This window comes from Choloepus didactylus, chromosome 5 (assembly GCF_015220235.1).
Source record: "Choloepus didactylus isolate mChoDid1 chromosome 5, mChoDid1.pri, whole genome shotgun sequence".
NCBI lineage: Eukaryota > Metazoa > Chordata > Mammalia > Pilosa > Megalonychidae > Choloepus > Choloepus didactylus.
Window position 1 is genome coordinate 88,168,446 of NC_051311.1, and position 27,888 is coordinate 88,196,333.

Genomic DNA, 27,888 nt, shown 5'->3' on the forward strand with positions numbered 1-27,888 from the left:
TAAGAAAGATTTAGTAATGAAGGGTTGGGTGGGAGAATGCTCCTAGGATGAGAAGGACAGGCTGTGTGATGTCTCACTGCAAAGATTTATTGCTTTGGGTGGAAGCTGCCTGTAGGAGGAGGCAACCTCTCCTTGGCCTCTCCTTGCCCAAAGTCTTTTCATCGAACGATATTGTGAAGCTTAAAAAAAAAAAAAAAAAGTGGTGGAGGAGATTATAGGGAAGTACTGCTGAGATTTTAAGGGGTGACATGAGCACCATGGGGGTCTATAGGAATGGTGCCAGCAACAGAATAGATGGGTAGTCATTCTAGGGAAAACCACTGGCACAAAGGAAAAGAACATATATTCAGAAATGAGGAGAGCTTGCTAATGAGGCCAAATCCTTTGCTTTTGTCTGATTCTTTAAGTTGCAGTATTACTGCTGCATTGGTCCTAAGCAGTCATATGGAAGCACTTCTGGGAGAGAACTGAATGTTTCCCCCCCTTTAAATGGTGAAATTATTCCAGGGGTTTTTTGTTTTGTTTTACTTTTTGGAACCATTTTTTTTTTCTCTTCCAAGAAGTTGTCAAAATACGTGATTTTTAACTTTAAAGAAAAACAGTACTGAAATGTGTCATGTCCCCAGAAATAGTCTGAAACCCACTTGAGTTTATTCAGAAAAACACCCACTGAAAATCCTAAGGCCATCTGGCCATAGAGATCTCAGTTTCTCTGACAACACTGCTGGAACTGTGGAGGGTAACTTTTGTAATTCTCAAATCAAAAATCATCCAGGAGAAAAAAACAAGAACAGACAGGTTTCAAAACAATATATCTTAGTTGTTGTTTCACTGAACTTTAAGGCCTGTGTAATCCTAAGGTCTCTGGGACTTGAGAAGAGGCTCAGGGAAAAGACTTGTTCCTAAATTGTTGAGTGCAAGTGAAACCATGTTTAAGACACACTAAAGGAGGTGGCTATTTAAAGGGAACCCAAAGCAAAAGTACACATTGTTAGGCAGTACCCCACCTACCACCCCCCTTAGAAATTCTGCAAGTCCGCCAGGAGCCACCCCCACCACCCTTAGGAATTCTGCAAGTTTGTGAAAACATTTAAAATTTTACTTTCCTGCCCCCAAGTCCCCATTCCCCAGTTCCCATTCCCAAGTTCCTGCTCTCAAGCCAGCCAGTGGAAACCTACCAGCTATCCCCTTCCCCAAAGTGGCCACTGAGAAACTGCCAAACTAGACCTGCCAGCCTCCCTGTCCCTGGACAAAGAACCTCCCGCCAACCATCCTTTATAAGCCCTACCCGCCTCTTGCTCAGAGCTGTCGCCATCCTGGGCTTCAGCCCACCTGCACACATTAAAGCTCCTTTGATCGAGTTTCAGTCTCATCTCTTCCCAGTGGAAAAATGTAACATCTACAAAGAAATTACTCTTTGCCTCTATTTATCTGTTTTTGTTTGCATTGTTATAAAATAGGTATATTTATAGTAAATATAGCTTTTCTGAATTGTGCTCACTAACAGTTATCAAATTTGCAAGTGTGAAAATGTTTCTCCTCACGTTTTTGAACTGATAGTCAAAACTCGATGTAGACCAGGAAGTAATGGAAAGAACCTAGAATCTGAACATGCCCAGTAAGATGAATAGACTCATGTAGGAGCTCATTTATAGGTAAGCAGGACAAGGCAGAGATCTTTATAGAGTCTGTGGTCAAGCTGACAAGATTTCAAATCAGAGAAAGGACTATCCCTTATAAAAATGAGAAAAGCATATGGCAGGCAGTGCAACAAGAATTGCCTATGCTAGTAATTTGATAACTATACAATGGTAGCAAAAATCAACAGGAGCTCACAATAACTGAGAGTCCTGAAAATTATATGTAAAGTTTGAATCTTCTAGCCAATGTCCTGAATGGAAAAATAAATACTCAATGGCTAAACTTGCTCATGGAGGTGTGTTCTTCCTTAAAGCCCTCTTTTCAGCACCAGGGTCATTCTGGTGTTCTGTATTTGCCAGTCTCACTGATCAAGAATTACTTTTACTTGCTGTTTGGTTTTAGGAGTGAGGATTACTGAGGAGAGTCATTTTGCACTTGGGGGAAGGAATGGAGGAGACAGGATGGAGGCATGCAAGGAGATGGCTGAGAAGAGATTAGCCTCAAGTGAGGTGAGAGGTAAGGGCTGCTGTGCACTGCAGGCAACATCTGTAGGCTCTCTGGCCTCTTGGCTGGTGTTCACAGTAAGCAATGTAGAGGGAGGCAACTTACCTGAAATTTCTGGAAGTGTGGGCTAGTCTTCTTTCCAGAAGTTCCCATCACAAATAGGAAGTCTGGGGTTAGCACGAATGGCACCCTCTCTTTATTAATGCCCAAGAAACTCTTGTAATTCCCAAGAATGTGCCCAAAGTCAATATGAAATAGATTTCCTTAAGAGAAGAAAATGTTTGACATCATAACACTGGCATGTGCACTTGTAACAGTACTCTAGTATGTTCATTTCTTGTAATATTTTTTAAGTTGCCTGAAAATGAGCTAACTTGGTTGAAAGAGCTGTTTTTACATCTGTTTTATTGGCTTCTGATATTTTTCATCTCAGCAGGTGTGTGAAAGTAGTACCCACAAAGCACTCTTTGAACCAAGTGTGCTTTTGATATCCTTCCGGTGTTTTTTAAATGACAGTCAAATGTCATTTACAAATTCTTGTCTCAGAATTATTCTTAGAAACATAAACCAAAACTTTCTGGCAAATATATCATCATTGTGTCTAAGACTCTCTTATGCCCTTTATGCAACTCAGGATATACTGATGTTTCACTCCACTTGGATGGGGGGACATTTTATCTTTTAATTTTTGGCTGCATGTTAAAAATATATCATTTTGAGTCTCCTTTGGCTCAGTTTCTATCACTACCATCACCACTGCTACCACCACAACCACAAGTACCAACATCTCCTCTTATTTGTATAGCCCTTTTTTATATATGTGTTCCACAAATACATTGTTCCTTTTGAGTCTCACAGACAGTAAATGATTTGCCTCAACCTAGTACTTTTTCCACACTCTATTTTAAAATTGGTCCAAATTTCACAAAGAAATTTCATGATTTATTGACCACTGTCAGAGTGGACAGTGAACCAGTTAGGGGAGAATTAGGGAGACCCAGCAATTCAGATTTAAGTTCTTTTTGTTGCTTCAGCAATATCTGACACTGTTGATCACCCTGTTTCCCTAACTTCTAGGATGTGACCTCATTCTAGTTTTCTCACTCTTTCTCTGACTTTTCCTTCTTAAGTCTCATTTGCTGCCTCTTCTTCTCTTCCTACTCTTTGGTCCTTAAGGTGGGTGGTCTCTCTAGGGTTATCATTGCATCTCTGTCCCTACACAGTAATGACTTCTAAATATATGCTGCAGCCTAGAAGTTACTCTGTCACAAACAAACTCACCTGTCTCTGTGATCATAATATTGTCATTGTGCCTGTCTCCTATTCCAAGAACAAAGGTTGCCACACAGTAGCCAGCACAGGAATAAACAAATCTCTCCACTGCTGCCTGGAACTAATTAAAATACATCTATTAGTTGTGTTCTATCTACAAAGAGCAGCACAGATCTATTACAAATTTCTTCCCAAAAGACACTGTTCTGGAAACCATTTTTAAAGAGCAAGTTAGTCACACCTGATTTCATTATTGTTAAATCTATTAATTAAATACCAATCTTCTCATTGCTTTGCTTATATCTCAGGTAAAGATTCATTGACCAACAATAGCACAAGGAGGAAACGTCAAAGGGCAACAGTGATTTAATCAAAGACTTTGCTTCCTTTCCATGCATCACTTGCCAGCACTTATACAGAACCCATTGTAATATCTCTTTCATTGGTGAACATATGTTTTGCTTGTGACCACTAAAAGTATGCATGGGTTTACAAATCCACATGTAATAATAAATGCTACTAATTATACATCCTCCCAAAAAAGGCTGCTAACCATGCAAATGAGAAATGCTAATCCTATGCAGCAGAACTTTAAATGACAGCCCATCGGCCTAACTACACATCTTGTACTTCAGAGGAATGGTGGAACTGACATTCTCAGCATCCATAATTTATCATTTTGATTAGGGTTGCAGTGGTAAAGTATAAATTCCCCAATACATTATGTAGTATTTTCCCAGGTAAGAAAGAATTTATATATGGTAATTAAAATTTTCTGCTAAACAGCAAAAATAGATAGCCTGAAAGTGCTAACAGATTATTTTACAGAACCAAATTTTATGCAAAGTATGCCTGACAATCAAAGGAGAAGCAAATGCTTGTGAAGTTCTAAATTGAGTCATTCTATTTTATACATATATGCTATGTCAACAAGCGAAAGCACTTAAAATCCCACTACCTTATGAGTAACAGATTTCACCAACATTCAGGGTGGCACGACATTGGTAGATTCTTTAAAAACATGAAACCACTACTGATATATAACCGACAACCTGTAAGCAGCCGTTAGGGTGGGGAAAATTCTGAGCTCACCTTTTCATCAATAGGGCATTTTTCTTTGAGCCAGTGATTCAGGACTTCATCTTTAAATGCACCCGTGTTGCCCACTGTGCTTTGCTGTATTTTGGCAATTGTTGTAGCATCTTTCACGATCTCAATCATTCCTGCATGAGGATATGCAGAATTTGATGTACATTAGGGCCTATTACCTGACCCAGAGGAGGAATGGCTATGTCTTTGAGAGAACGTTTGCTTTTCTTTCTTTCTTTCTTTTTTAAACCAGAGTCCTATTTTCCAGGTCCTTGCTTTTTGTTTTCTTAGGAGGAAGAAAAACAAAGGAGGAGGATATGGAAGTTGTGTGGGACATGCTTTCTACATTGGTGAATGAAAAGAGGAAAGGGGTGATTTCGAATGGTAATAAGTAAAAGCTGTTCAGCATATTTTTTCTCACTTGGCAATCTGTGCCTTCTCCTTTAAACTGCAGGGTCAAATGTAAATGGTTTTGTAGAGTTCTCAAATCAGAAACATGAATAAAAATATTTGACTGAAACTAAAATGTTAAATGTCTATTAAAATACCTGAGAGTGTATAACAGATTTGATAATGTGAATTCTGGGATAATAAAATAAGTGACAGATCTTTCCATCTATTTTTAAATGTTATTTGGTGAGAGAAATTTAATGTGCAATGAAACCCGAGTTGAAGTTGAGAGGTGGAGAAATAAAAGGGAGAGAACAAATTCTTACTAAATGATTTCCATGTATAGTCACAAGGATTTGAATTATGCATTCATGTATTTTCAGTATATCCATATTAAATTGAGAGTCACATCCACAAACCTTGGAACATGTTCTTCCTTTTTATATGGATTGTGACTGAAATTTTTTCAGTTATTAAATGCCTATACTGAAGTAATTATGATATTTTAAAACTAGCTGAGTGGTATATTCATCTCTTGAGGTAATCATATACCTATTTTGTCACCAGTTGAAATGCAACCATATGGCAGGAGGCTCAGATCCAAAGACTCTGTCTCCCAAATGGATTCCATGATTCGGAGAATCTGGGCATCAAAACACAAAAACGTTTCTATCATAAATATACATGAATTTAGCATAGTTTCTGATTAAAAAAAACAACAATCTTATCTAGGTATCACAATCTATATAACACAAAATAGGTAAGTAAACATTTAATATATAAGAAACAATTGTATTGTTATTTACCATCCTGGTAAACTCTAAAGTTTCCCTTCCTTGGGAGCCTGTTAATTTTGATTCCTTCGACGTATGTTGGGGAAGATGATAAATGGGTTTTTCTTTTGGGTAGGTTTTAGTCCGGTTTCATCATATTTATCTATCCAAAATGTTTCATTCTAATATCCTTACTTATTTTTATTGATAAGATACTTTTAAGCTAAAGCCAAAGCAATCATAATAACTATGATGATATTGATAGCTAACATTAACTGGGTGCAGTTTTATGTGTAATTTTTGCATAATGTGGATATAATTATTATCCCGATTCTGTAGGTGAAGAAACCAAGTCTTAGTGAGATTAAATAACTTGCTTAGTTGCTAAGTCATATGCCTCAACAACAAAACCAAAGTATACAAAGCGATGTTTGGTGTTGTCCATCTCTGAATAATTCAAAAGAAGTCTACTGATTTATTTGAAATTTAATAAACTGTGCCGGTTTGAATGTATTATGTCCCCCAGAAAAGGCCATATTCTTTGATGCAGTCTTGTGGGGCAGACGTTTTAGTGCTGATTCGATTGGAATCCTGTGAGTGTTTCCATGGAGATGTGACCCACCCAACTGTAGGTGATAACTCTGATTGGATGATTTCCAAGGAGGTGTAGCCATGCCCATTCAGCGTAGGCCTTGATTAGTTTACTGGGGCACTATATAAGCTCAGACAGAAGGAGCAAGCTTGCTACAGCCAAGAGAGATACTTTGAAGAATGCACAGGAGCAAAGAAAGGAGCTTCAGCTTATAGAGACATTTTGGAGACGGCCTTTGAAAGCAGACTTTTGCTCCAGAGAAGCTAAGAGAGGACAAACACCCCAAGAGCAACTAAGAGTGACATTTTTGAGGAGCTGAAGCCTAGGGAGGAAAGTCCTGGGAGAAAGCCATTTTGAAACCAGAACTTGGAGCAGACGCCAGCCACGTGCCTTCCCAGCTAACAGAGGTTTTCCACACACTCTTGGCCATCCTCCGGTGAAGGTACCCATTTGTTGATGTGTAATCTTGTACACTTTATGGCCTTAAGACTGTAACTGTGTAACCAAATAAATCCCTTTTTATAAAAGCCAATCCATTTCTGGTATTTTGCAAAAAGGCAGCATTAGCAAATTAGAACATAAACTTATAAAAAATTTGAAGGATTTCTTTTTTTTTTTAAACTTTCAGGACAATACATACACCATTCCTGAAAATAAAGCAAGGCAAGGTATTATTGTTTCCAAATTAGAAATAAGTGAAAATAGAAACATAAAGAAGATGGAAAACATGACCAGTTTTAATATAGGCTATATTTCAATCAGTATGGCTTTGTCTAGGGTCTATTTTAAATAAACCATATTAAATATTAGAAAATACATTACTTCCACAGTGTTGATCAACTATAATATGGAGAATATTACTTTACAGATTTACAAAAGCTCAAGTTTATCGCTAAAGTTTATCTAGAAATGTGAGAAAATAATTAGCTCTGATATCACACTTCACCTTCTGCCCTGTCATCACTTCATTGTGTGATTTCTCCAATCCACCTCCTTTCTCATCCCCTCTCTCCTTCCCATAAAATCATTCACTTGTGTTTGTGTATGTGTAAATGTATCTACAGAGGTATCTCTAAGGAGAACACCTGTGGGTGTGTAGATATATCTATGAATATGAATAAAAGGTACTTGAGGGTGAATATGTCAGTATTCTATGTCACCAGTATTGGAATGGGATGTATGAAAAAAGCGGTCAGGTGAGGTACGTGTATCTGGCTATTTGGGAATGTTGGATATGTACCATCTCAGGAACGGACAGAACCATTGCTCTCACTAGACTGCATATCAAATGGTCCATAGCCATGTTTCCCAAGTGAAAACTAGATTATGCAATCTTCCGTCACTGTTCATCACACAAAAGAGGAGACTGGGACCAGAACGAGTAGATGGTAGTTTTAGGTCTAATACAGAATTCTTTTCTCAGATAATTTTTTTAAAGTCCTTAACAGCAGCATACCTGTAAAATAAGCATGTCTTGACGCAGATCATCTCCGTGTTTAAAGATAATTCCAATTGTTTCATTTGATAGGGCTGTAGGATCAGCACATTTAAACTCGAGCCACAGGGGCTTTTTCTTAGAGGCCATCACTTTACATTTTTCAATCTGAAAGAAAGCAGTCACATATGTCCTACACACAATGCATATATATTGTGGAGAAACAAATCCCCTGTAAAGATCTTGGTTGAAAAACTGTTTTCAGGGATTTAAGTAAATACCGAAGGTGTTCTCACAAATTTGGAAATGCTGTGTGAGAGAAATTCACAATATTTAAACCAGTGGTTCTCAAACCATGATCCCAGGAAACTTAAGGGTTCTGCGGTGGTACCTAAGAAACTTCCTATTGTGGCAGATCCCACTCTCACCCCCACGTTCCTTTTAATACAGAGCAACTTTGCGATTATCTGTTTATATATTTGGTCTCCCATTAAGATTTCATTTGTAAAAAAGAGTTCTATTGCTACCACAATGTCTAAAAATTCATTATTGTAGTTTGCAAAACCAGATGCAGTAGGTCAAATCTAACAAGATGAATTTTAACAGAAATAATTAGAAAATCTAGCACTCAGGTAGAAATTCCACCTCCCCCCCCCCCATAAAAAAGCAACCCCATAAATCTAAATAAGTTTAAGGTAAGGGAAATGTGGCTTAGCAGCCACCATTTAAAATATAAAACTTAGGAGTTTTAGCCAAAAGTGAATTTGCCATGGAACAAAAGTCCTTTTAAAAAAAAAAAATCAAACACAATTTGAAGTTGCATTAATGTATAATTACTACCAGTCCCTAAATGAAGGACAGTGAATAGTGTTTGCTGCTGCTATAGGGCCAGTTTACTGATAATTTTTTATAAAATTAAAAATGCAAATAAGGAACTTCCTCTTTCACCCATGAGGCTTAACTGCAAGAGGAATTGCTGTCCTGCCATAAATAACTAGCAAACTGGACAAATGATATGAAGTAATTCTTTTCAGATATTAGACAACAGGCAGTGTGGGACTGTGATCCCTGAGAGAACAGAAACAAATTTGAGCCCTGTGACTGCCCTAGCTTACTGCCCAGAGGCTGTTTCTAGACTATAGCATAGAGAATGAGGATCCAAACAAAGCCCAAGATCTAGTACTCTAATATATATGTAATTGGAGTCCCAGAAGGAGAGGAGAGAGAAGAGGGAACAGAAAAAATTATTTGAAGAAACATTTGCTGAGAAATTTCCAGATTTAATGAAAAACTATAAACTACAGATCAAAGACGCTCAGTAAACCCCAGCAGACTGAATATAAAGAAAACCACACCAAACCCATCATAATCAAATTGCTGAAGACCAGTGATAAAAAAGAAAATCTTAAAAAGCAGCCTGGAAAAAAAGACATAATAGGTACAGAGAATCAAAGAAAAGGATGATAGGAGCCTTACCATCAGGAAAATGCAAAATGCTGCCGAAAGAAGAAAACAGTCAATGCAGAATTCTATATCTAATAAAAATATCTTTCAAAAATTTAGGTGTAATAAAGAGCATTTCAGCAACAACAACAAAAAAAGTTGAAAGAATTTATTGCCAGCAGACCTGAACTATAAAAAACATTAAAGGCCAAAAGAAACTGATGGCAGATGGAAATTTGTTATCTATACAAAGCAATGAAGAGCACCAGAAATGGTAAATGTGTGGGTTAACTATGAAATTTTTTTTTAAATCTGTTTAAAAGATAGCTGTTTAAAGGGAAAACAATAACAATAAATTGTAGGGTTTATAACAAATGTAGAAGTAAAAGTATGACAAGAATTGTACAAAGGACGGGAAGGGGTTAATGGAAGTGTACTGTTTTAAGGCTCTTACACATACATGAAGTACTTTATTCTTTGAAGGATATTAAGACAGTGTGGTATTGATGTAAGGAAAGACATTTTAGATCAATGAAACAGAATAAAGAATCTAGATGTTGACCCACCCATATATGGTCAGTTGATATTTGAAAAAGTTGCAAAGGTAACTCAATGGGAAAAGGATAGTTGTTCAACAAATGGAGCTGGAAAAATTGCATATTGACACAAAAATACTGAACCCTGACCATTATACCTCACACCATACATAAAAATGATTTCAAAATGGATTATAGGCATAAACATAAGAGTTAAAACTACAAAACTTCTAGGAAAAAACATTTGTCACAATGGGTTAAGCCAGAATTTCTCAACCTTAGCACTATTGACATTTTCGGCTGGATAATTCTTTGTTATAGGGAGCCGGTAGGGGGTATCCTGTGTATTTGTAGGACATTTAACAGCATCTTTGGTCTCTACCCACTGCTGGTAGCATCCACTCAGTTGTGAAACCAAAAGTGTCTCCAGACATTGTCAAATGTTCTGGGAGAGGGAGCAAAACTCAGTATCACCCTTCATTGAGAACCACTGGGCTAGATAAACATTTTTTAGGTAAAATACAAACCATTAAAGAAGAATAAAGATAAATTGGATTTAATCAAAATTGAAAGCTTCTATTCTTTAAAAGATATTTCTAAGAAAAGGAAAAGGCAAGTCACAGACTGGAAGAAAATATTTGTAAAATTTATACTTGATAAAGGATTTGTATCCAGAATATATAAAGAACTCTTGCAAATAAAAAATAAGACAACACACTTAAAAATGGGCAAAAGATTGGAAAAAAAAGTTCTCAAAGATACATTAATGGAAAATAAGCACATGAAAAGATGCTCAATATCATTAGAAAAATGCAAAAATAAAAACAAGATGCACTTCATCCATTTCAATGGATAAAATTAAAAAGACTCATAATAACAAGTGTTGGCTAGGATGTAGAACAATAGGAACTTGCTGGCAGAAATGTAAAATGGTACAGCTACTTTGGACAAACAGTTTCGCAGTATTTTATTAAATTTAGCATATATTTACCATGTGACTCAACTATTCCACTCCTAAGTATTTAATCAAAAGGTGAATGGAAAACGATTATGGAATATCATACAAGGGGATACTATTCAGTCATAAAAAGGAACCAACTACTGATGCACACAACATAGATTAATCTTAAAACCGTTCAAAGTGAAAGAAGCCAGACATAAAAACTACATATTGCATAATTCTACTTAATAAAATTCTAGAAAAAGCAAAATTATATGATAGAAAGCAGATCTGTTGCTTGAGGCTAGGGATGGAAGAAAAGAACTGACTATAAAAGGGACACAAAGGAACATTTTTGGTGTTGGAAATGTTCTACATCTTGATTATGGTGGTGGTTATACAGTTGTATACATTTGTCAAAGCTCACTGAACTATATACTTAAAATGGTCGAATTTTATTGTAAGTAAAAATATTATCTTGATTAAGCTGATTTAAAACAAAATGAAGGAACCTAAGATGGCGGGTAGGTGAGACAGGGCAAAAAAACACCTTTGTGAAAAATACTAGATAAAAACCAGGAAGTGACCCAGAACACCAGTTCCAGTGATGCCCCAGCCGGACAAGGTCTGCTAAATCCACAGGGACTGTGCATTTGGTGAAACCGGGAGTCTGCATTCTGAAACGAGTGAGTGAGCTGGCTGAAAGTCTGGCAGCTGCACTGTGGTGTGGGGAAACTGTGGGTTGATGTTTGGAGATGGACTAGTTCTTTTTAAAAGAAACCCGGGAGCAGCTGCAGATATGACGGGGAGAACCACACAGTGAAGCATGGCAAGAGCAGGCTGTACCAATGCCTTGGTGTCTGGCATGGAGGATAGCCCTTCCCACACCCACTGCTGATTCTCTCAGGGCTGGGGGGCAGAGGGGAGCCAAAGGGAGAAAGAAACCATGCCCCTTGCAGCCATCTCCCCAGCAGGCTGGGGACGCTCCTGCCCAGGGCCGGACCCACAGCCCAGAGCCGCACCAAGAAACCCAGTGTGATGGGGAGTGTTTCCTGCAGCACTGCACACACGACATAATATCGGCCATGGACAGTGGCCTTTAGTGCACCCACAGCTAATTGTCCCAGAGCTGGGAAGGCGGAGCTGTGTGAAAAGAGGGAAATTAACATGCCCCATTCAACCATCTTTACATCAGGCTGGGAACGCCCCTGCACGGCCTGGCAGCCCAGGGCTTCCCTGGAGGGCCGGCACGCACTTGTGACATGGTGCAGCCTTCCTTTGGCAGAGGTCCTGGGAGAGCATGGTTGAGAGGGGGAACCCGCTCAGAAATCCTGGGGGCCCTACGACAATGCTGGGGACTAGTGGGTCAGTGGCAGAGACAATCTGTGGCAAGACTGAAATGAAGGCTTAGACTCTTGCAACAGCCTTAAGTCTCCAGTAGCACCTGGGAGGTTTGATTATTGAAGCTGCCCTACCTCCCTAGCCTCCCGGATGTGTGCCCCACATTTGGGGCGGATGGCACCAACAACATACCCAAACTTAGTGCACCAATTGAACCCCACAAGAATCAGATTCCCACACAGCACAAAGACAAAGTTGGGGAGAACTGACTTTAGGGGAATAGGTGACTTGTGGATGCCATCTGCTGGTTAGTGAGAGAAAGTGTATGCCACCAAGCTGTAGATCTGACAAATTGGAGATTGGTATTTTTTATAACCTGAAAGAACCCTATCAAGTAAAGCAAACACCAAGAGGCCAAAAACAACAGAAAATCTTAAAGCATATGAAAGAAACAGATACTACGGATAACCCAAACCCAAACACCCAAATCAAAAGATCAGAAGAGACATGGTACTTGGCGCAGTTAATCAAAGGACTAAACAATGAGAGCATGGCACAGGATATAAAGGACATGAAGAAGAGCATGGCACAGGATATAAAGGACATAAAGAAGACCCTAGAAGAGCATAAAGAAGAAATTGCAGGAGTAAATTAAAAAATAGAAGATCTTATGGAAATAAAAGAAACTGTTGGCCAAATTAAAAAGAGTCTGGATACTCATAATACAAGATTAGAGGAAGCTGAACAACAACTCAGTGTCCTCAAGGACCACAGAACGGAAAATGAAAGAACAAAAGAAAGAATGGAGAAAAAAATTGAAAAAATCAAAATGGATCTCAGGGATATGATAGATAAAATAAAACATCCAAATTTAAGACTCATTGGTGTCCCAGAAGGGGAAGAGAAGGGTAAAGGTCTAGAAAGAATATTCAAAGAAATCGTTGGGGAAAACTTCCCAAACCTTCTACACAATATAAATACACAAAGCATAAATGCCTAGTGAACTCCAGATAGAATAAATCTAAATAAACCCACTCCAAAACATATTCTGATCAGACTCTCAAATACTGAAGAGAGGGAGCAAGTTCTGAAAGCAGCAAGAGAAAAGCAATTCCCCACATTCAAAGGAAACAACATAAGACCAAGTAGTGACTACTCAGCGGCCACCACCGAGGCGATAAGGCAGTGGCATGACATATTTAAAATTCTGAGAGGGAAAAATTTCCAACCAAGAATACTTTATCCAGCAAAACTCTCCTTCAAATTTGAGGGAGAGCTTAAATTTTTCACAGACAAACAAATGCTGAGAGATTTTGCTAACAGAAGACCTGCCCTACTTCAGATACTAAAGGGAGCCCTACCAACAGAGAAACAAAGAAAGGAGAGAAAGATATAGAGAAATTTAACAGACATATATAGAACATTACATCCCAGGTCACCGGGACACACATTCTTCTCTAGTGATCACGGATCTTTCTCCAGAATGGACCGTATGCTGGGACATAAAACAAGCCTCAATAAATTAAAAAAAAAAATTGAATTTGTTCAAAGCACATTCTCTGACCACAATGGAATACAAATAGAAGTCAATAACCATCAGACTTGGAGAATTCACAAATACCTGGAGGGTGAAAATGAGGGGGAGATGAAAACATTCCCAGATAATCAAAAGCTGAGGAACTTCATCACCAGTAATCAGTCCTATAAGAAATGCTAAAGGGAGTTGAGCAGGCTGAAAGGAAGGGACACTAAACAATTGACTGAAACTACATGAAGAAATAAAGATTTCCAGTAAAGATCACATGGTAAATATAAATACCAATACTAATGTATTTTTTATTTGTAACTCCACTATTTACTTTGTACAGGATCTGAAATACATAAACTGTAATGTTAAAAAAAATGGAAACATACTATACATATTATTCTCCATATTGCTTTTTCCCACTCAAAATATTTACATCACTTTCCGAATCAATACATACAAATCTACTTCATTCTTCCTAATAGCTGTGTAGTATTCCATAGAGAGTAAGGCTTTCAGATTTGTTTTTTTTTTTTTTATTACAAACAATTCCACAAATTTCCTTTTTAAAAAAAAAAAAAAAAAAAAAAAAAAAAAATGAAAGGCTTTTCATAACCAGTGCTTAGAGAAATGTTTGACAGCTGAAGTACATCCTGGGACTCTTCAGCTTCCCTGTCTCTATATAAATGTTAGTCTTTAAAATACTGGGCCCTACAAAGCATGAATAGACATTTTCAAGACATAAAGACCATGTGGACACATCAAGGTGATACTTACTACAAGTGCTCCTGCTTTTAGTCCAGGATCATATGGAACTCTAAAGCTTTTTGGGAGATTAGAATTCTGCAGGTTTTCAAGCTTTTGCTTAAGTTGTGAAATAACTGTAATTGTCAAAAGCAGACAAACATTATGTGAGTCCAAGAAATCATCAGTATTTTCTATAACATTTCCTGAGACCTAATTTACTCACAGTTTTTACACATTTGGTCTGGTGTGGAGCAGGAGAAGAAAGGATAAGTCCCTGCTTTGAGGTTCTAACTGGACATTTGAGGTGGCAGTGGTCACTGTGAGCAATATAACAATGTACACTAACTGCACCAGGGGATAGAAACATGTGAGTACATACAGGATAGCACAGAGACACCAATCCAGTCAGATAGAGAGGGGTATTGTGAGGGTAATGCTAAAGAGTCAACACTGTCTTTTCCTTTGCAGTATGTGAAACTTTAAACTGCCATCTGATTTGGGGAACAGACACTTGAAGACAATATGAAATGGAATTGGATTAGGGTTCTGTAAATTCTTTTCAAAAGAGGAAGTTAGATTGTGTGGAGAAACACGCAATTTTAACAGCCTCAAAATTCTAAAGGCAAAATACCTAAGTTTAAAATTATTCCCTAGATCACTGATAGACTGGATGCCAGTACAAATTTTTCCCTTTCTTACTTACCCAAAATGTAAGGTTATTATTATCATTATTTTAGGAGAGAGTATAATTGATGTATTGGAAAAGAATTAAAGGGCAAATGTGGAAATTTAAAATATTCAGAACTTTAAAATACTAGCTGCAGATTTTAGTAAGTGCCTACTATGAGCCATAATGCTAAGTCTAGGTATATAAAAATGAATGAGATATACCCTAGCTTCAAGCTTATCAGACAACACCAGTATATTAATACTTAATATAATGTAGGATTAACCAAAAACTGTGAAAATACAGAAAATGAGTGATGAATTTTCTGAGCACAGGGACAGGATTTCCTAGGTTAGGGACAAGAAAAGGATACTGGAAATGGCTTCAGAGAGGAGGTGACATTATACACACACATACACACTCGAAGAAATGCAAAAATTTAAAATAACTTCTGAATATTTCATTACTTTAAAACATTAACAATATAAGACTATATGCATATATTCAAAGATAGGGGAAAATGGTAAAGATTTGTAAATAACTAATCTGGTTTATTTTTTTTTTTTTGCTATATATAAATGTTCTTAAAAATACACCTTATGTCTGCATAATGCTTTTTAATTTTTCAAAGAGGTTTATATATGTTACCACAACTTCATCATTAAGAATATATAAATCAGTAATTTAAAAAATTATTAACTTGTAAAGCGAGAACTTTAAATTTGCTAACTGCATGCAGAGAGAAGATTTAAAAATGTGTTCTTGGCTGCCTGTAGGGAGATGCAACTTGCCTCCCAGAAGGAAGAGGAAGAGTCATATGGAAAATGGCATTTGGAGATGAAGTCTTTCACAGAGAGAACCAAGAAAATGTAGCCACTGTACCTTGGGAACTAACGTCATACTTTTCAGCAGACAGTGATTTAATGTCAATGGTGACCTTCTGCAACATCTCAATTACTTGGACCTGTTGGGTAAAGTCATGCAGCATGGCCGTGCCACAGCCCCTCAGGTAGGCTTCCAGGATCACAGCAAACCTCTGCTGATAGTGCCTGGACTGAGCTATCTCACTTCTCAAGAACCAAAACAAGAAGTGACCAATTCTTTTGTTCTGAGGGTGGAAATGAGAAGGTTGAAATTATTATGACTAATGCTCTAGGTTTGTCAGTCAATTCTTACTAACTTTTAAATATCATGCTATTATCAAAATAGAAGTACTTACTCTTAAACCACGCTTCAGGAGAAATCTCGCAAGGGCACTGTCATGGTATGGTTCAAATTTCACAGCCTAAAGAAAAAAACACATTGACGTTTGTTAGATTGCATTCTATGTTGGTAAATCAGGCAAAAGGAAATGGAGAAAAAGTGGTATTCTGCCTTACTGGGACTTTATGGCTAGGGTGATGAGACTCTTACCCGTTGCTTAAACTCAGTCTTTCCTTTTAGAGGATACTTAGGACCAGAATGTTTAACCACTTATTTAAGGTGAGAGAGCATCTGATGACAGAACTGGGATTAGAAGCCAGAACTCTTGATTCACAGTCATATGCTTTTGATAACTTCAAAAGTGAAGAAGTGAGAATTTTTGCTCAAATTAAGGGCTTACTTAATTTATTGGAAAGGTAGAGGGGAAAGATGGAGATGACTATAGCAAATTATAAAAGTGGGAAGTAAGAGAGTTAGTTAGAAAATGGACAGTGAAAATATAGTACATGTAAGAGAAAAATATTTGGTAGATGTGACAATCTAAAATCCTTTAGGTTCCCTTTACTCAAGATGTATATTTTTCATTGCACTGGAAAGAAACCGAGCTGCCTCACAGGTTCTTATAGCAAGTAAACAGTAAGAAACTGGAAAACCAGAGCAAGAATTGGAAATCGTACCAAGAAGTCTCCAGACCCAAAGATAAAAAGTGGAATGGGCATTTATCCTTTCCTTGGGGAAAAAAGGAAAATACCCTGCCATGTTGAAATTTAAATTCAGTCCACACAGAGAGATCACCACTCCCTGCCACTTGGTGTTGCCACTCTGAGCTTTTTGTCTGACAATCCTTGATTTTATATGCTTGCTTCTCCAGGGAGAACTTGATCTTCATTTTTAGTGTTCCGTACTTTTCATATCACTTTGCTAATGTAGAGAATATTGGCTTAGGTGACAGCTCTATTATTGAAGAAAAAGAACCAACAAAAGGTAAAAAAAAAATATTGTGGTGGGCACATGGATATTTGTTATACTATTCTCTGTACTTTTCTATAAGTTTGAAATAGGCTCATACTTTTAGAAGCAGCAAGAATATAAGTTTTAGGGCAAATGTCACATATATACATAAAGAAAGGCTTAAACTTAAACATGTCAGAATATTTCCTTTGGCAAAAGAAATGGTATTCCCCACCCCCCACCCCTCCTGAACAGGAGAAATGCCCATTCCTCTTTATATTTTCAGGTCTGGAGATTTCTTGGTACGATTTCCAATTCTTGCTCTGGTTTTCCAGTTTGGAAATGATCAATACTGACTTGATACTGTTCCAAGATATGCTTTCAGAGATGCTTTCCATGGGTATGGTAAAATGGGTGCCATTATAGCTGCATCTAAGACCTCAGTTCTGAGAATGTAGTTATGTGGACACCAGTATGTATTCACTTAAAAAATGTTTTAAGTTTCTAACCGAAACATGAGTCTTTCTGACTTTCTTGGTGTTTCACTTCTGTAAAGTCAGTGTGCAGACCTCAACTAGGAGACCATTTTAATCAAGAATGAGTCATTTAACCACCTCTGAACATGTCTCAAATAGTTTTACAAATGACTACCATTTGACAAATTTATAACCACAAATTCAATGTTAATATTATTTATTGACTTCTTTCATTTAAAACCTACCAAGAACACTATTCACTTTCCAATTCTGCAAAGTTTACTTGTGAAAATGACAATGAAAAATAATTCATGGCTGCCTTGGGACTTGGAACAGATCTCATTCAAATCTGTTTTATGTTCTTTTCTTTATGTTGAGCTAGAAAACTGAAGATAATCTGATTATCCAAAATTCATTAGTGTTATGCCAGTATCTGAACTAGTGGGTAGAGAAAAATAATGGCTCTTTTTCATAGACTAAGGCCAGTTGTAATGTTTCAAGTACTTAGCTAAAGGAAAGATGAGAATTCAGAGTTAAAATTGAGAGTATCCAAAATGTTTGTCACACTAACTCCAGGGACTTCCTGTAAATATAGATAATGATTAAACAGTTTAGTGCCTAACAATCTTAGCCTGGCTAATCCTTAAGATCTCAGGTCAAACACTACTTACTCAGAACTGTCCTTGGCTCCCTCAGTCTTAGGTGTCTCCTGGACCCCGGATTATTTTCTCATAATGCACTGTATTTTCCTCCCACAGCATTTGTCACAATTTATTATTAAGTATCTTTTTGTGTGTATACTCATTTAATGTCAGTCCTCTCCACAGCACCACAAGCTACGCTAGGGTGGTGACTGGTTCTGTTTTCAGCATCCGGAACAGGGCAAGCACTCAATAAATGCTGTTTCATGAACAAACACGTCTAAAATAGCATTTCTATTCCAATTCCTTTATTTCCTCTTCTCTGTCAGACAGCACAATGTAATTTGAGAACTGCTCTAGTGGGCCGGAGAGCTGTTTCTCCCTCTTTAACTTCCTAGCTGAAGCTTAGGCAAATCATGTGGGCCTCTCTGGACCTGAGAGTACAGCAAGGGGTGTGTGTGTATGTGTGTAGAGAGGTGAGGGGTGTGGTTGCGGGGTGGAAATGCAGTACCATGCCCATCTAAAGACAGGGGCTTTCAAGGTTCCATTCAGATATGATATGTGATTCTATGAATGGTGTTAACTACAGTCAGAGTGTAAGACCTTTTCTCTCTAATCCTGACACTAGACTTAGGCAGGGAAAAAGAGCAGACCCTGGAGTCAGATTCCTGGGTTTGAATTCTTGTATTTTTTTTCTCAAAATATGTGACCACGGACACATGACAACTCTCTGTGCCTCAGTTTCCTTATATTTAGAATGCAGATGTAAATATGACCTGTATCATAGTTGTTGCATGGGTTAAATGAGATAATACATGAAAAGCACATAAATCACTTGGAACCTTAGCACAATGAAGCATTCAATAAGTCATATCTATTATTAATATAATAAATGAGAACAAAGGATTCCCACAGGGAAAATTCCCCTAAAAATTGAGGAACTAAATGTCTTCAAAGGGTATGTCAGCAAACCCTTAAAGGCAGTAAAAAAATAAATGGAACAGTTCACTGTTTGTTGAGGTGACTTCAGATCTATTTTCATCAAGAAGCTCTGGACAAAGCGCCTTTGATAAAAACTGAAAGGGGCACCTGTGCACATGCAAATAACATTCCTTGAGAAGAGCACTCCATTGATAATATCAACATCCCATACCTGGACCAGCTGCAGAAGGTAATGCAGAACATCATCATCCTCCAAGCTCTCCAGTTTCTGAACTGCAATGGCCCGTACATTTTCATCTGAAAAGTTGCAGTCCAGGAGTTGCATTGTTAACCCAACATCCAAAGCACTTTGATCCCAGACCTCCCTTCTAGCTAACAACTGGTATGTTTTGGCCACAATTTCTTGCTGTCCCCATTTCACTGAGCTAAATAGTTTAGGATATGCTTTTGGATGCTTAAGGCTTTCATATCTAAAATGCCAGAGCAATTCTTTGTCCTCTGCTGTGAGAGGATTAAGTGGATCAGTGGCTATGATTGCCTCCAGTTGCTTGCGAAGTTGGTTGGGCATTTCTGCTCTAACCCGGTCCCCTTCAGGGTCAGGAGTGGGCCGATGCTTAGGCAAAGCTATTGGGTGACAGTAATTGTCCAGAAGAATAGAGATGGACATTGAGTTCTCCTTATCTGGGTTTGTTGCTGATGTCAGCTTGTCAGCATTGAAGCTCCCTTGGTCTTCTCCTTTCCCGGATATCTGCCACATGTGGAGCACATATTCCCCATGGCGTAGGAGGAACCGGTGGTCTATCAGCAGCAGGTTCACATAATAGAGAAGCTGAGCTTTGCCTTTGGACTCAGAACTGGGAGTCTCTGCAGAGGCCTTGCCAGACAGTGCTGGAGCTTTGCCACAGTAGATCTGAAGGTTCAGTAAAGCCCCTTTGGGCAAGTCTTTGATTTTGATACTGAACTCAAGCCACACATTCCAGAGCACTTCCTCCGTGAAGGGTTTGGAGCTGGTTCTCCTTTGGCAAAGGACCTGTTGCCCATGCTGGATGTTTGCCTCCACAAAAACTGTGAGGTCAGTGTTCCGGGGTAGGACAGGGATATCAATGCCTCTGATCTTGACCCTGAACTTCCGGTCACAGTCCCACAAGGACACAGTGAACACACTGTCATGGTCCTTCCCATGGATGGTCAGCTGCTCATGGTAGCCAGTGACTCCTGTGCAGTCATCCACAAGTGGCCACTCTTCCTTCCTCACTTCATCCAGGGCTGGGTCTGGAGGAGTGTCCAGCACCAGGTGAATCTCTTCTCCATTCTTGAGGCAATGCCTCACCCACTGGAAGTTTTTGATGGGTGTTTCACCCACCAGGTATTCGTCCCGGCCACAGACTCGCAACACAAAATCTTGTTCATTTTGACTTTCGGGGATATCCATTAGAGACTTTTTCTTGGCCATCTTGGCGAAGAAGCTCTGAAGGATGGTGCCTGGGGTGTCATCGGCTGAGACTTTGACGGTCTGGCTGGTGGTGCTGCGGTGAATAATGATGAAGATGCAGTTATTGGTAATCTTCTTCCACAGGTACTCCGGGAGAGGCTTGGACGTCACCCAGGGGTGCATAGCGTAGAGTCTGGGGTCACGGCAGGCCACTTCAGCCATGCGCGGGGTGACCAGGCGGCGACGCGTGAACTCGAGCTCGTCGTCGTGCACGTTGCTGACGTCGGTGACGTCGTAGCCAATCAAGGCCGTGAGCTGCCGCTGGAAGGCCAGCGTCTCTTCTGAGGGTACGTGTCGCTGCGCCACGTGAATCTGGCCAGGACACTTGTGCAGCAGCTTCCAGTAGCGCAGGCAGTCCAGGGTCTGTACCACTTGGTGCTTGTCGTAGATCTCGTACCACTGCCCCTTCTTCTGGTAGAGCAATAGGAAGTGGTCCGGGCCGAGCCGGTGGTAGAAGTCCGCGGCCACGCTCGTCTCCAGCACGCGCAGCCATACCTGGGCCTTCATCTGCTCCACGTTGCCGTGGCCCGCCACGTGCAGCAGCGCCGTTTCGGGGATCTTGCTGTTGCGCTGGCTGGTGGGCAGCACGAACTCGATGGGGATGAACTCCATGGAGGATAGGCTGGCCGCGGTGCTGCGCACTTTCATCCTCCGGCGCCTGCGGCAGTTGTCCTCTCTCAGAACGACGGGCTGTTCACGGTTCTCCAGATCCATGCCCTGCGTGACCTGAGAGCAAGGAGAAACAGGGCTTTGTCACAGGTAAGGCACGTTTTCATTTTCCTAAAGTGGCAGAAGTAAAAGGTGTAGACGATGTCCATGTCCACAAGGACCCAGAAGAAGAACAAGCAGAGGCATCAAAAAGCAACCAAATGCTGTATAGCCCTTAAGAGCATGGGTGCCCAGGATTCCAGGCCCTGCCACTTAGTATTTGGGTGATTGGGACAGGTTAGTCTCTGAGCCTGTTTTTCATCTGCCAGTGGGGTTAGTATATTTCAGAGGGTGGAGCTGAGAATTAAATAAGGTAATACACACTCCTCAGTATGGACCATTTGGTATATGGTATTCCTCTGATATTTTCTCTATTTTTGTATATGTTTGAAAAATTAATAACTAAAAAAAAAGATAATATGTAAAGCAGTCACCTAGCACAGTGCCTGACATATAGTGACTCAAAATGGTCTGCTCTTAAGCATAAGGATATACATAGATGAGTAAGTAATTTAGTTAAAGGCTCAAGTCCCATTCAAGGTGAGATGCTGAAACACCCAACTTTGAAAACTGGCCTTTGACTTATGTCTTCTTTGTTGACTCTTACACTTCTCTTTCAGACCCAGATACTTTACCCAACCTCCTTACATGTTCTCTATTTTCAAATTGTCTGTACCTGTTATCTAAGCCCTAGTTGACTTCCTTTCTTTCTTTTTTCTTTCTAATTAGGAAAGCTAGTTATTTCCCTCATAAAATTCAAGAATACCAGCATTGGTAAAGTTGCAGTCAAGGTCATTTGCAGATATGTAGAATTTTGAATCATGAAGTGTTTAAACATTCTGACTGTAATGATCATATTAGGGCACTATCTAGAGAATCACCCAAGGCTATTCTCTCCTAATATGAACAATCAGATAATTTTGGCTTTCTATCAGTTCGTTTGATCTCCTTTTGTTTTAGATAGTGGAGGAGCCACAAGATGGAAGGCTGGATTTCTGATTCCAGTAGCCTGCTGTTTAGGCCCCAGTCTATTATTTTTAACTTCATTTTTCCTGTAATATTTTCCTTTCTATAACAAGAACATATAAATTTATTCTCATTATTTTATCCACTCTTTCCACAAATTTTTAATGAGTATCTACCATGCATGAAACATATATATATATAATGTGACATACTACATTAAGAAACCCTTCAAATAATGATTGAAATGCAAAAAATGTTAAAATTGAAATATGAGTAATAAGTTATTTTGATTTTAATATTTAGAATCACTACATTGTAAAATATTACATTCTGAATAAGGGTCAGCTATAGAAACAAAAATTTATTAAATTTCAGAAAATATCATTTGCTCTCCTAAATGACTCATGTTAGGGACTCAACTGATTATTTCCTCAAGATATGGTAGAGCATTCACCATATGCCAAGAAAGAGAGTTAGATATAAAAATAAGGAAGACAAGCTTCATTGGATTTAGACTTTTGTTCGAATCTTGGCTTAAACTTACTTTTAATGTCACTCTTCCCTCTCTTAAAATATTATGAAGGTATACTTAAGTAAACAAAACCACCTGTCCCATTCTGTGTCTTGCAGCTTAAAACATTCACTGTTTGGCCTTTTGTTACAATATAGAACATCTAATGAAGAAAACCCTAAGATAAATTAATATTGACATTGATGAAATAAAATAACATATGTCTGAATTTAGGCAACAAACACAGCAATAACTTCTGCCTCTGTGATACAAAACATTCTTAAAAGATATTAGAATCAGAAGAAAATAGGCTGACTAAATACTCACTGCTTTTCTTCATGGTTGAGGCTATGAAGCTTTCTCCTTTTAAGAGAAGATGTTAGAAGCACTGTACAATAATCTCTAAACATGCATTTGTAAGCATATGAAGCCTGGTAGGCACAGGCTCCTTTACCCTTCTCTTTCCTCCCAAACAAAAACAAAAACAGTGGACTGATGCACCTGCAAAACTATTGCCGGAACTGTGTGGACATCGAAATATATAGGCTGGAATAGACAATGAAACAGACATTCAGTAGTAATATCATCTCAAGAATGACAACAGTTCCAGATAAAAATATTCCAGCTGAGAAGGAAGTGTCACTATTTCAAGTCAGACCCACCAAAGGCAAAAAATAGAAGGAAGTAATACCTGATAAAGCAGCGGAGGCGATGATGCTGAAGAATCATTTGTTTAATTTTTGAAAACAAAACAAATTCAGACCTACCCAGTGTGCCTCTAAACTCTTCCGCTTTTCTTGGTCTCCCTTCGTATCCAGATGCAGAGGAAGTGTTGCAGTTACCAGGAAGGAAGTTTTAACCAAGTTGATTATACGTGTGATTGCTCATTTTAAAAGTGTCAGAAATGCATTTCCTGTTATAGCACAGAGAGAGAGCACACAAGAGCAAGCAATGTTTACCACATATATTTTTAAATTCTTTGAACTATTTAAAAAATTGTGATAGACTGAGACAAGTTAAATTTACATAGATCCAAGCAAAAATACACATTCATGAGCTACAAACAAAATGAAATATTTTTCTAGCTAGTTTTAAGTAGATAAAAAGACCCAACAGCTACAATAACAGAGAGACAGCCTCTTAGGAAGATTTTAAAGAGCCAAAACAAACCCCTCAGTCCTGCAAAGCTCACTCTCTTAATTTCCCCTCATGGGAACTCAGATGAACCCTTCTTCATACACTGTAGCCTGAAGATGGGGGGAGAGAAACCTGGTCATCCAGAGGACTGAGTTATCAACATGAACATTTTCAAAGACGAGGTCTGGTCTTAGCTTGGTGAGAGATTTCTCTCTTTTTTTCAGAGAATTCAGGGCCTAAAATGTCACAGGCTCAAACTGAAAACTGAAAGTGTGTGTGTGTGTGCGTGTGTGTGTGTGTGTGTGTGTGTATTGGGGGTTGAAATTTACTATAAGCAATAATTGATCTTAGTTAAAATAGAAGGAGGTTGGTTGGTATCATGGGAAAATTGGGGAGCTGAACACTATGACACTATCAGGCAGACAGTCACTGGAAAATGACCCCTGATTCCAATAGGAGTACAGAGCCCGTAGAAGAGCTATCCTAAATCATTTCTAGAGCAGCTGTGTATCTTCCAGGTGACCCTAATTCCTTTGAGAACCCCAAGCATCCTCAGATCCTGAGCCAGTGGTCCCCTCCATCCAAGGATTCTCTCTGCCAGAGTACATGCTCCAATCTTGGGTCTCATGGACTCCCACTGAGTTCTAGAGACAACAGGAAAGATGGAGCATGCGTCACAGGTCTCTTGGCAGTACATAATCTTGAGAGTTCTAAAATATTTGGCATCAAGATAAATAATCATTTGATTTGATCTATGTCCTTTCACGTAGTCTCCTTGGGTCTTAACTTTCTATGAATAGTACTATAATAATTGACATCAGCAGGCAAGCCATTTAATTCAAAGGCTGCCCCCCCCCCAAAGATTTAGAGGAGGCTTATCAGTTTTTCAAAGTATATTCCTATATAGGAGGGGTCCCTGAATTCCTTAGGAGGCTGGCAGCTTTTGAAGTCTCAAGGCTGGCCCTCTTGTTTCTGAGGGAGGGACCAAGGAGCCATGCTATAGGAACTGCCGAGCTGTGTTTCACATAGTCTCTGGAGAGTATGGGAGGGTTCACGGAGATTTTAGGGGGGGTGGATGCAGGGGGCACTGATCACAGAAGGACCATTAGCTTCATCAGCCCAGTTCCTAGACCATTCAACAGATTCCCTCACTGTCCTGGCTCAGTCATATCCAAGGGGGCCAAGTCCCCACCCAGCACCCTATCCCCCTCACAGATTCTTCCCAGAAATGCAAGACTTGGACCCCTGGGTCTCTTTGCCTGTGAAGGTACTACTCAGCTATGTCCTGTTTATTCAGTGAAATGAGCATAAAGTTTGGAAAATTATGCAGAGGTCGCCTGTTCTATGACTGAGCCTGAAAATACTTCAGGCTTTATTGGTGGTTTGAGAATTAAAATACCCTGCTCTTTCCCAATCCTGTTATAGCCACTCAGATTTAACTATACATAGTAAATCTTCCAAGGGTGAAAATAATGACAAACATCTCTTTCCTCTGTGTAAATACTTCTTCCATCAGAGGCATTTTGTACTAATCAGATCCTCTTTTATCCCCAGAAATTTTAGGGTAGAAGACTACAAGTCCTTGCCATTACCTCTTTTTTCTTTTTAATTTATCTTTTAGATCAGTTGTAGTTTTACAGGAAAATCATGCAGAAAGTCCAGAGTTCCCATATGACCCCCCCCCCACACACATGCAGTTTTCCCTATTATTAACATTTTGTGTTAGAGTGGTACATTTGTTACAATTGATGGACCAAAATAATTATAATATTATTAATTAAAGTCCATAGTTTACATTAGGGGTTCACTCTTTGTGTTGTACAGTTCTATGGGTTTATTTTTAAATTTTCATTGTGATAACATATATACAACAAAAAATTTCCCATTTTAGCCACTTTCAAGTATACAGTTCAGTGGTGTCAATTATATTCATAACGTTGTGCTACCATCACCACCATCTATTACCAAAACTTTTCCACCACCCCAAACAGAAACTGTACCAATTAAGTATTATCACCATTACCTTTCTAAATTAATATTTGCATCTCCTTTCTTGTTTTTCCTTCTGTGAATCTCCTTGCATCTAGCACAGTATCTTACATATCATATACATATAATACATTTCAGTTGAAAAAAATACAATTAAGAGTTTGACCTTCTATATCATATCCAGCCATCTTAGGCATGACATGATAGAACCAATTAGAGTTTCAGAACAGAGTAAGAGATGTCAATGGTCAATAAACAAGTTAAGAATTAATCATTTGCTATGAGGAAGGAGATTATTTATGGTCTAGTTGGAGAGATAAGACTCGCAGGTGAAAAAATAGCGTGTACAATATTGATATAATGTATGGACCAAGTGGTATAAGTGTGTTACATAACTTCTGTTAAGTAGTACAGCAGTGTACTGGACGAAGAGGACACCTTGAGTGGGATTTTTTTTCTTAATATGCAGGGGGAGGCATAGGATTCAAGGCAGGAGGAATCACAGGGGCAGATTTTCAAGCCAAAGTTTGCTGAAATGGAAAGTTTGTGAAAGAGAGCAGTAGCAGACATGGGGAAAAGGTGTCAAAGTTGTGGAGGGTCTTGAATGTTGAAGAAGCAGTTTGGATTTTATTCTACATTTGATTTTAGCCAAAAGGCCAAGAAGCAGTGTGGATTTTATGCTGTACACATGTGTTTCCCAAGCTTATTTCATGTCTTGGCACATGTAAATAACATTTGTAAGGTACATGGGGGTCGATTGAGGAGGTTCCTTAAAGCCTGAGACAATGCCCACAACCCCAAGGGCCCCTAACCCTTTTAGGATGTTCTGGTTGGGAAGCTCTATTTTTGATTATTATTCCTGAGTAGGTTAGCTATCTGACTCAGACATGTGGTTATCTCTAAGCGTGGAAAAGCACTAAAATCCATCTTTTCACATTCTGTTGCTCAGTCTCAGATGGCTTCTGCAATGTGAACAAAAATGCAAAAAGGCATTTCAATCTAATATAACAATTTACTTCACTTTTATGTTGTGTCTGGGCACAAATGTAAACCTTTATGAAACTGTGTCCAATATTTTTGGTCTATACTTAGTGAGATTAAAGAGAAACATCCTTGTACAGCTGAAACACGAGCAATCATGAGACCTGGGTTTATTCCTGTTCTTTCTCTAGGACTAATACATTCCAATTTGTGTCTTTGGCCTTCCTAATCTACTAAGCTATCATCCTACTTATCTCATGGAAAGTTGTTATTAAATCTTCGATTTTCAAAAGAACATAAACTTACCTAACAGGGACTACGTAAGACATTGTGTTAGATGCTCTAGAGGACATGTAATTCCAGATGTCACATACCAACACAATATTCGGGAGAAGAAGAGACCATGTCATCTTGTGTGTTTCTTTTTAAGAGAGAAGGACACTTTTTCATAAGACTCCTGTGTTCCCTCATGTTTCTGGCCAGAATTGTGTGAAGTGACCATCCATACTTAAATCAATCAGTGTGAGGGGAGGTAGAATTACATGAGTGATTTAAACTAAACAGGGTTTACCATCATTTCCCCTCCTCTCCCTGAGTTCCTGGCTGGCCAGAGAAGGATGGACACCAGAACAAAATGTCAGAGCTCTGACACTAAGAACAAAAGGGTGCAGGGGAGGACAGCAGGGGAGTCTGCCAGCCTCGAATGCCTTGGGAAGGCAGGCTGTTATCATGTCACGTGAGTAGTGGAGAGCCACTCCAGGTTCTGAGAAGAAATCAACCACAGTCAGCACAACCCTGATGATCTTCAGCCAGATCCAGGTGCCTGTGTGATGTTCCACTTCATTCTCTATTCTTAACACAAATTAGCCATTGATAGCACTTTTCTCAATTTCCTTGTTCAGTTAAACTTTGCCAATGCAGCTTAATATTTCATGAATTTTTAGAAGATGCTTTTCTATAAATTGATTTTTAAAAATCCAAATTCCTTAGCATGAT

The 27,888-nt window shown here is 38.8% G+C and overlaps 1 protein-coding gene and 1 long non-coding RNA gene across 4 annotated transcripts in view; one reads left to right on the top strand and one right to left on the bottom strand.

The window, feature by feature from the left end:
* Positions 1-5,242, top strand: part of LOC119534259 — a 35,674-nt gene extending 30,432 nt beyond the window's left edge. The window contains exons 4-5 of the long non-coding RNA XR_005216991.1: positions 2,044-2,157; positions 4,798-5,242. This is a non-coding gene — a long non-coding RNA (uncharacterized LOC119534259). The remainder of the gene's footprint in view (positions 1-2,043; positions 2,158-4,797) is intronic.
* PIK3CG (phosphatidylinositol-4,5-bisphosphate 3-kinase catalytic subunit gamma) overlaps positions 1-23,621 on the bottom strand; it is a 44,319-nt gene extending 20,698 nt beyond the window's left edge. The window contains exons 1-10 of one of the 3 annotated variants that reach the window (XM_037836397.1): positions 23,477-23,621; positions 19,320-21,326; positions 16,115-16,180; positions 15,778-16,003; positions 14,259-14,362; positions 7,718-7,864; positions 5,449-5,539; positions 4,510-4,640; positions 3,427-3,538; positions 2,251-2,408 (exon numbers count right to left, since the gene is read on the bottom strand). In XM_037836397.1, coding sequence (XP_037692325.1) covers positions 2,251-2,408; positions 3,427-3,538; positions 4,510-4,640; positions 5,449-5,539; positions 7,718-7,864; positions 14,259-14,362; positions 15,778-16,003; positions 16,115-16,180; positions 19,320-21,314 — 3,030 coding nt within the window. In that variant the 5' untranslated portion in view covers positions 21,315-21,326; positions 23,477-23,621. The other 2 variants (XM_037836399.1, XM_037836398.1) reach the window with 2 other exon arrangements.
* Between the last annotated feature and the right edge of the window lie 4,267 nt (positions 23,622-27,888).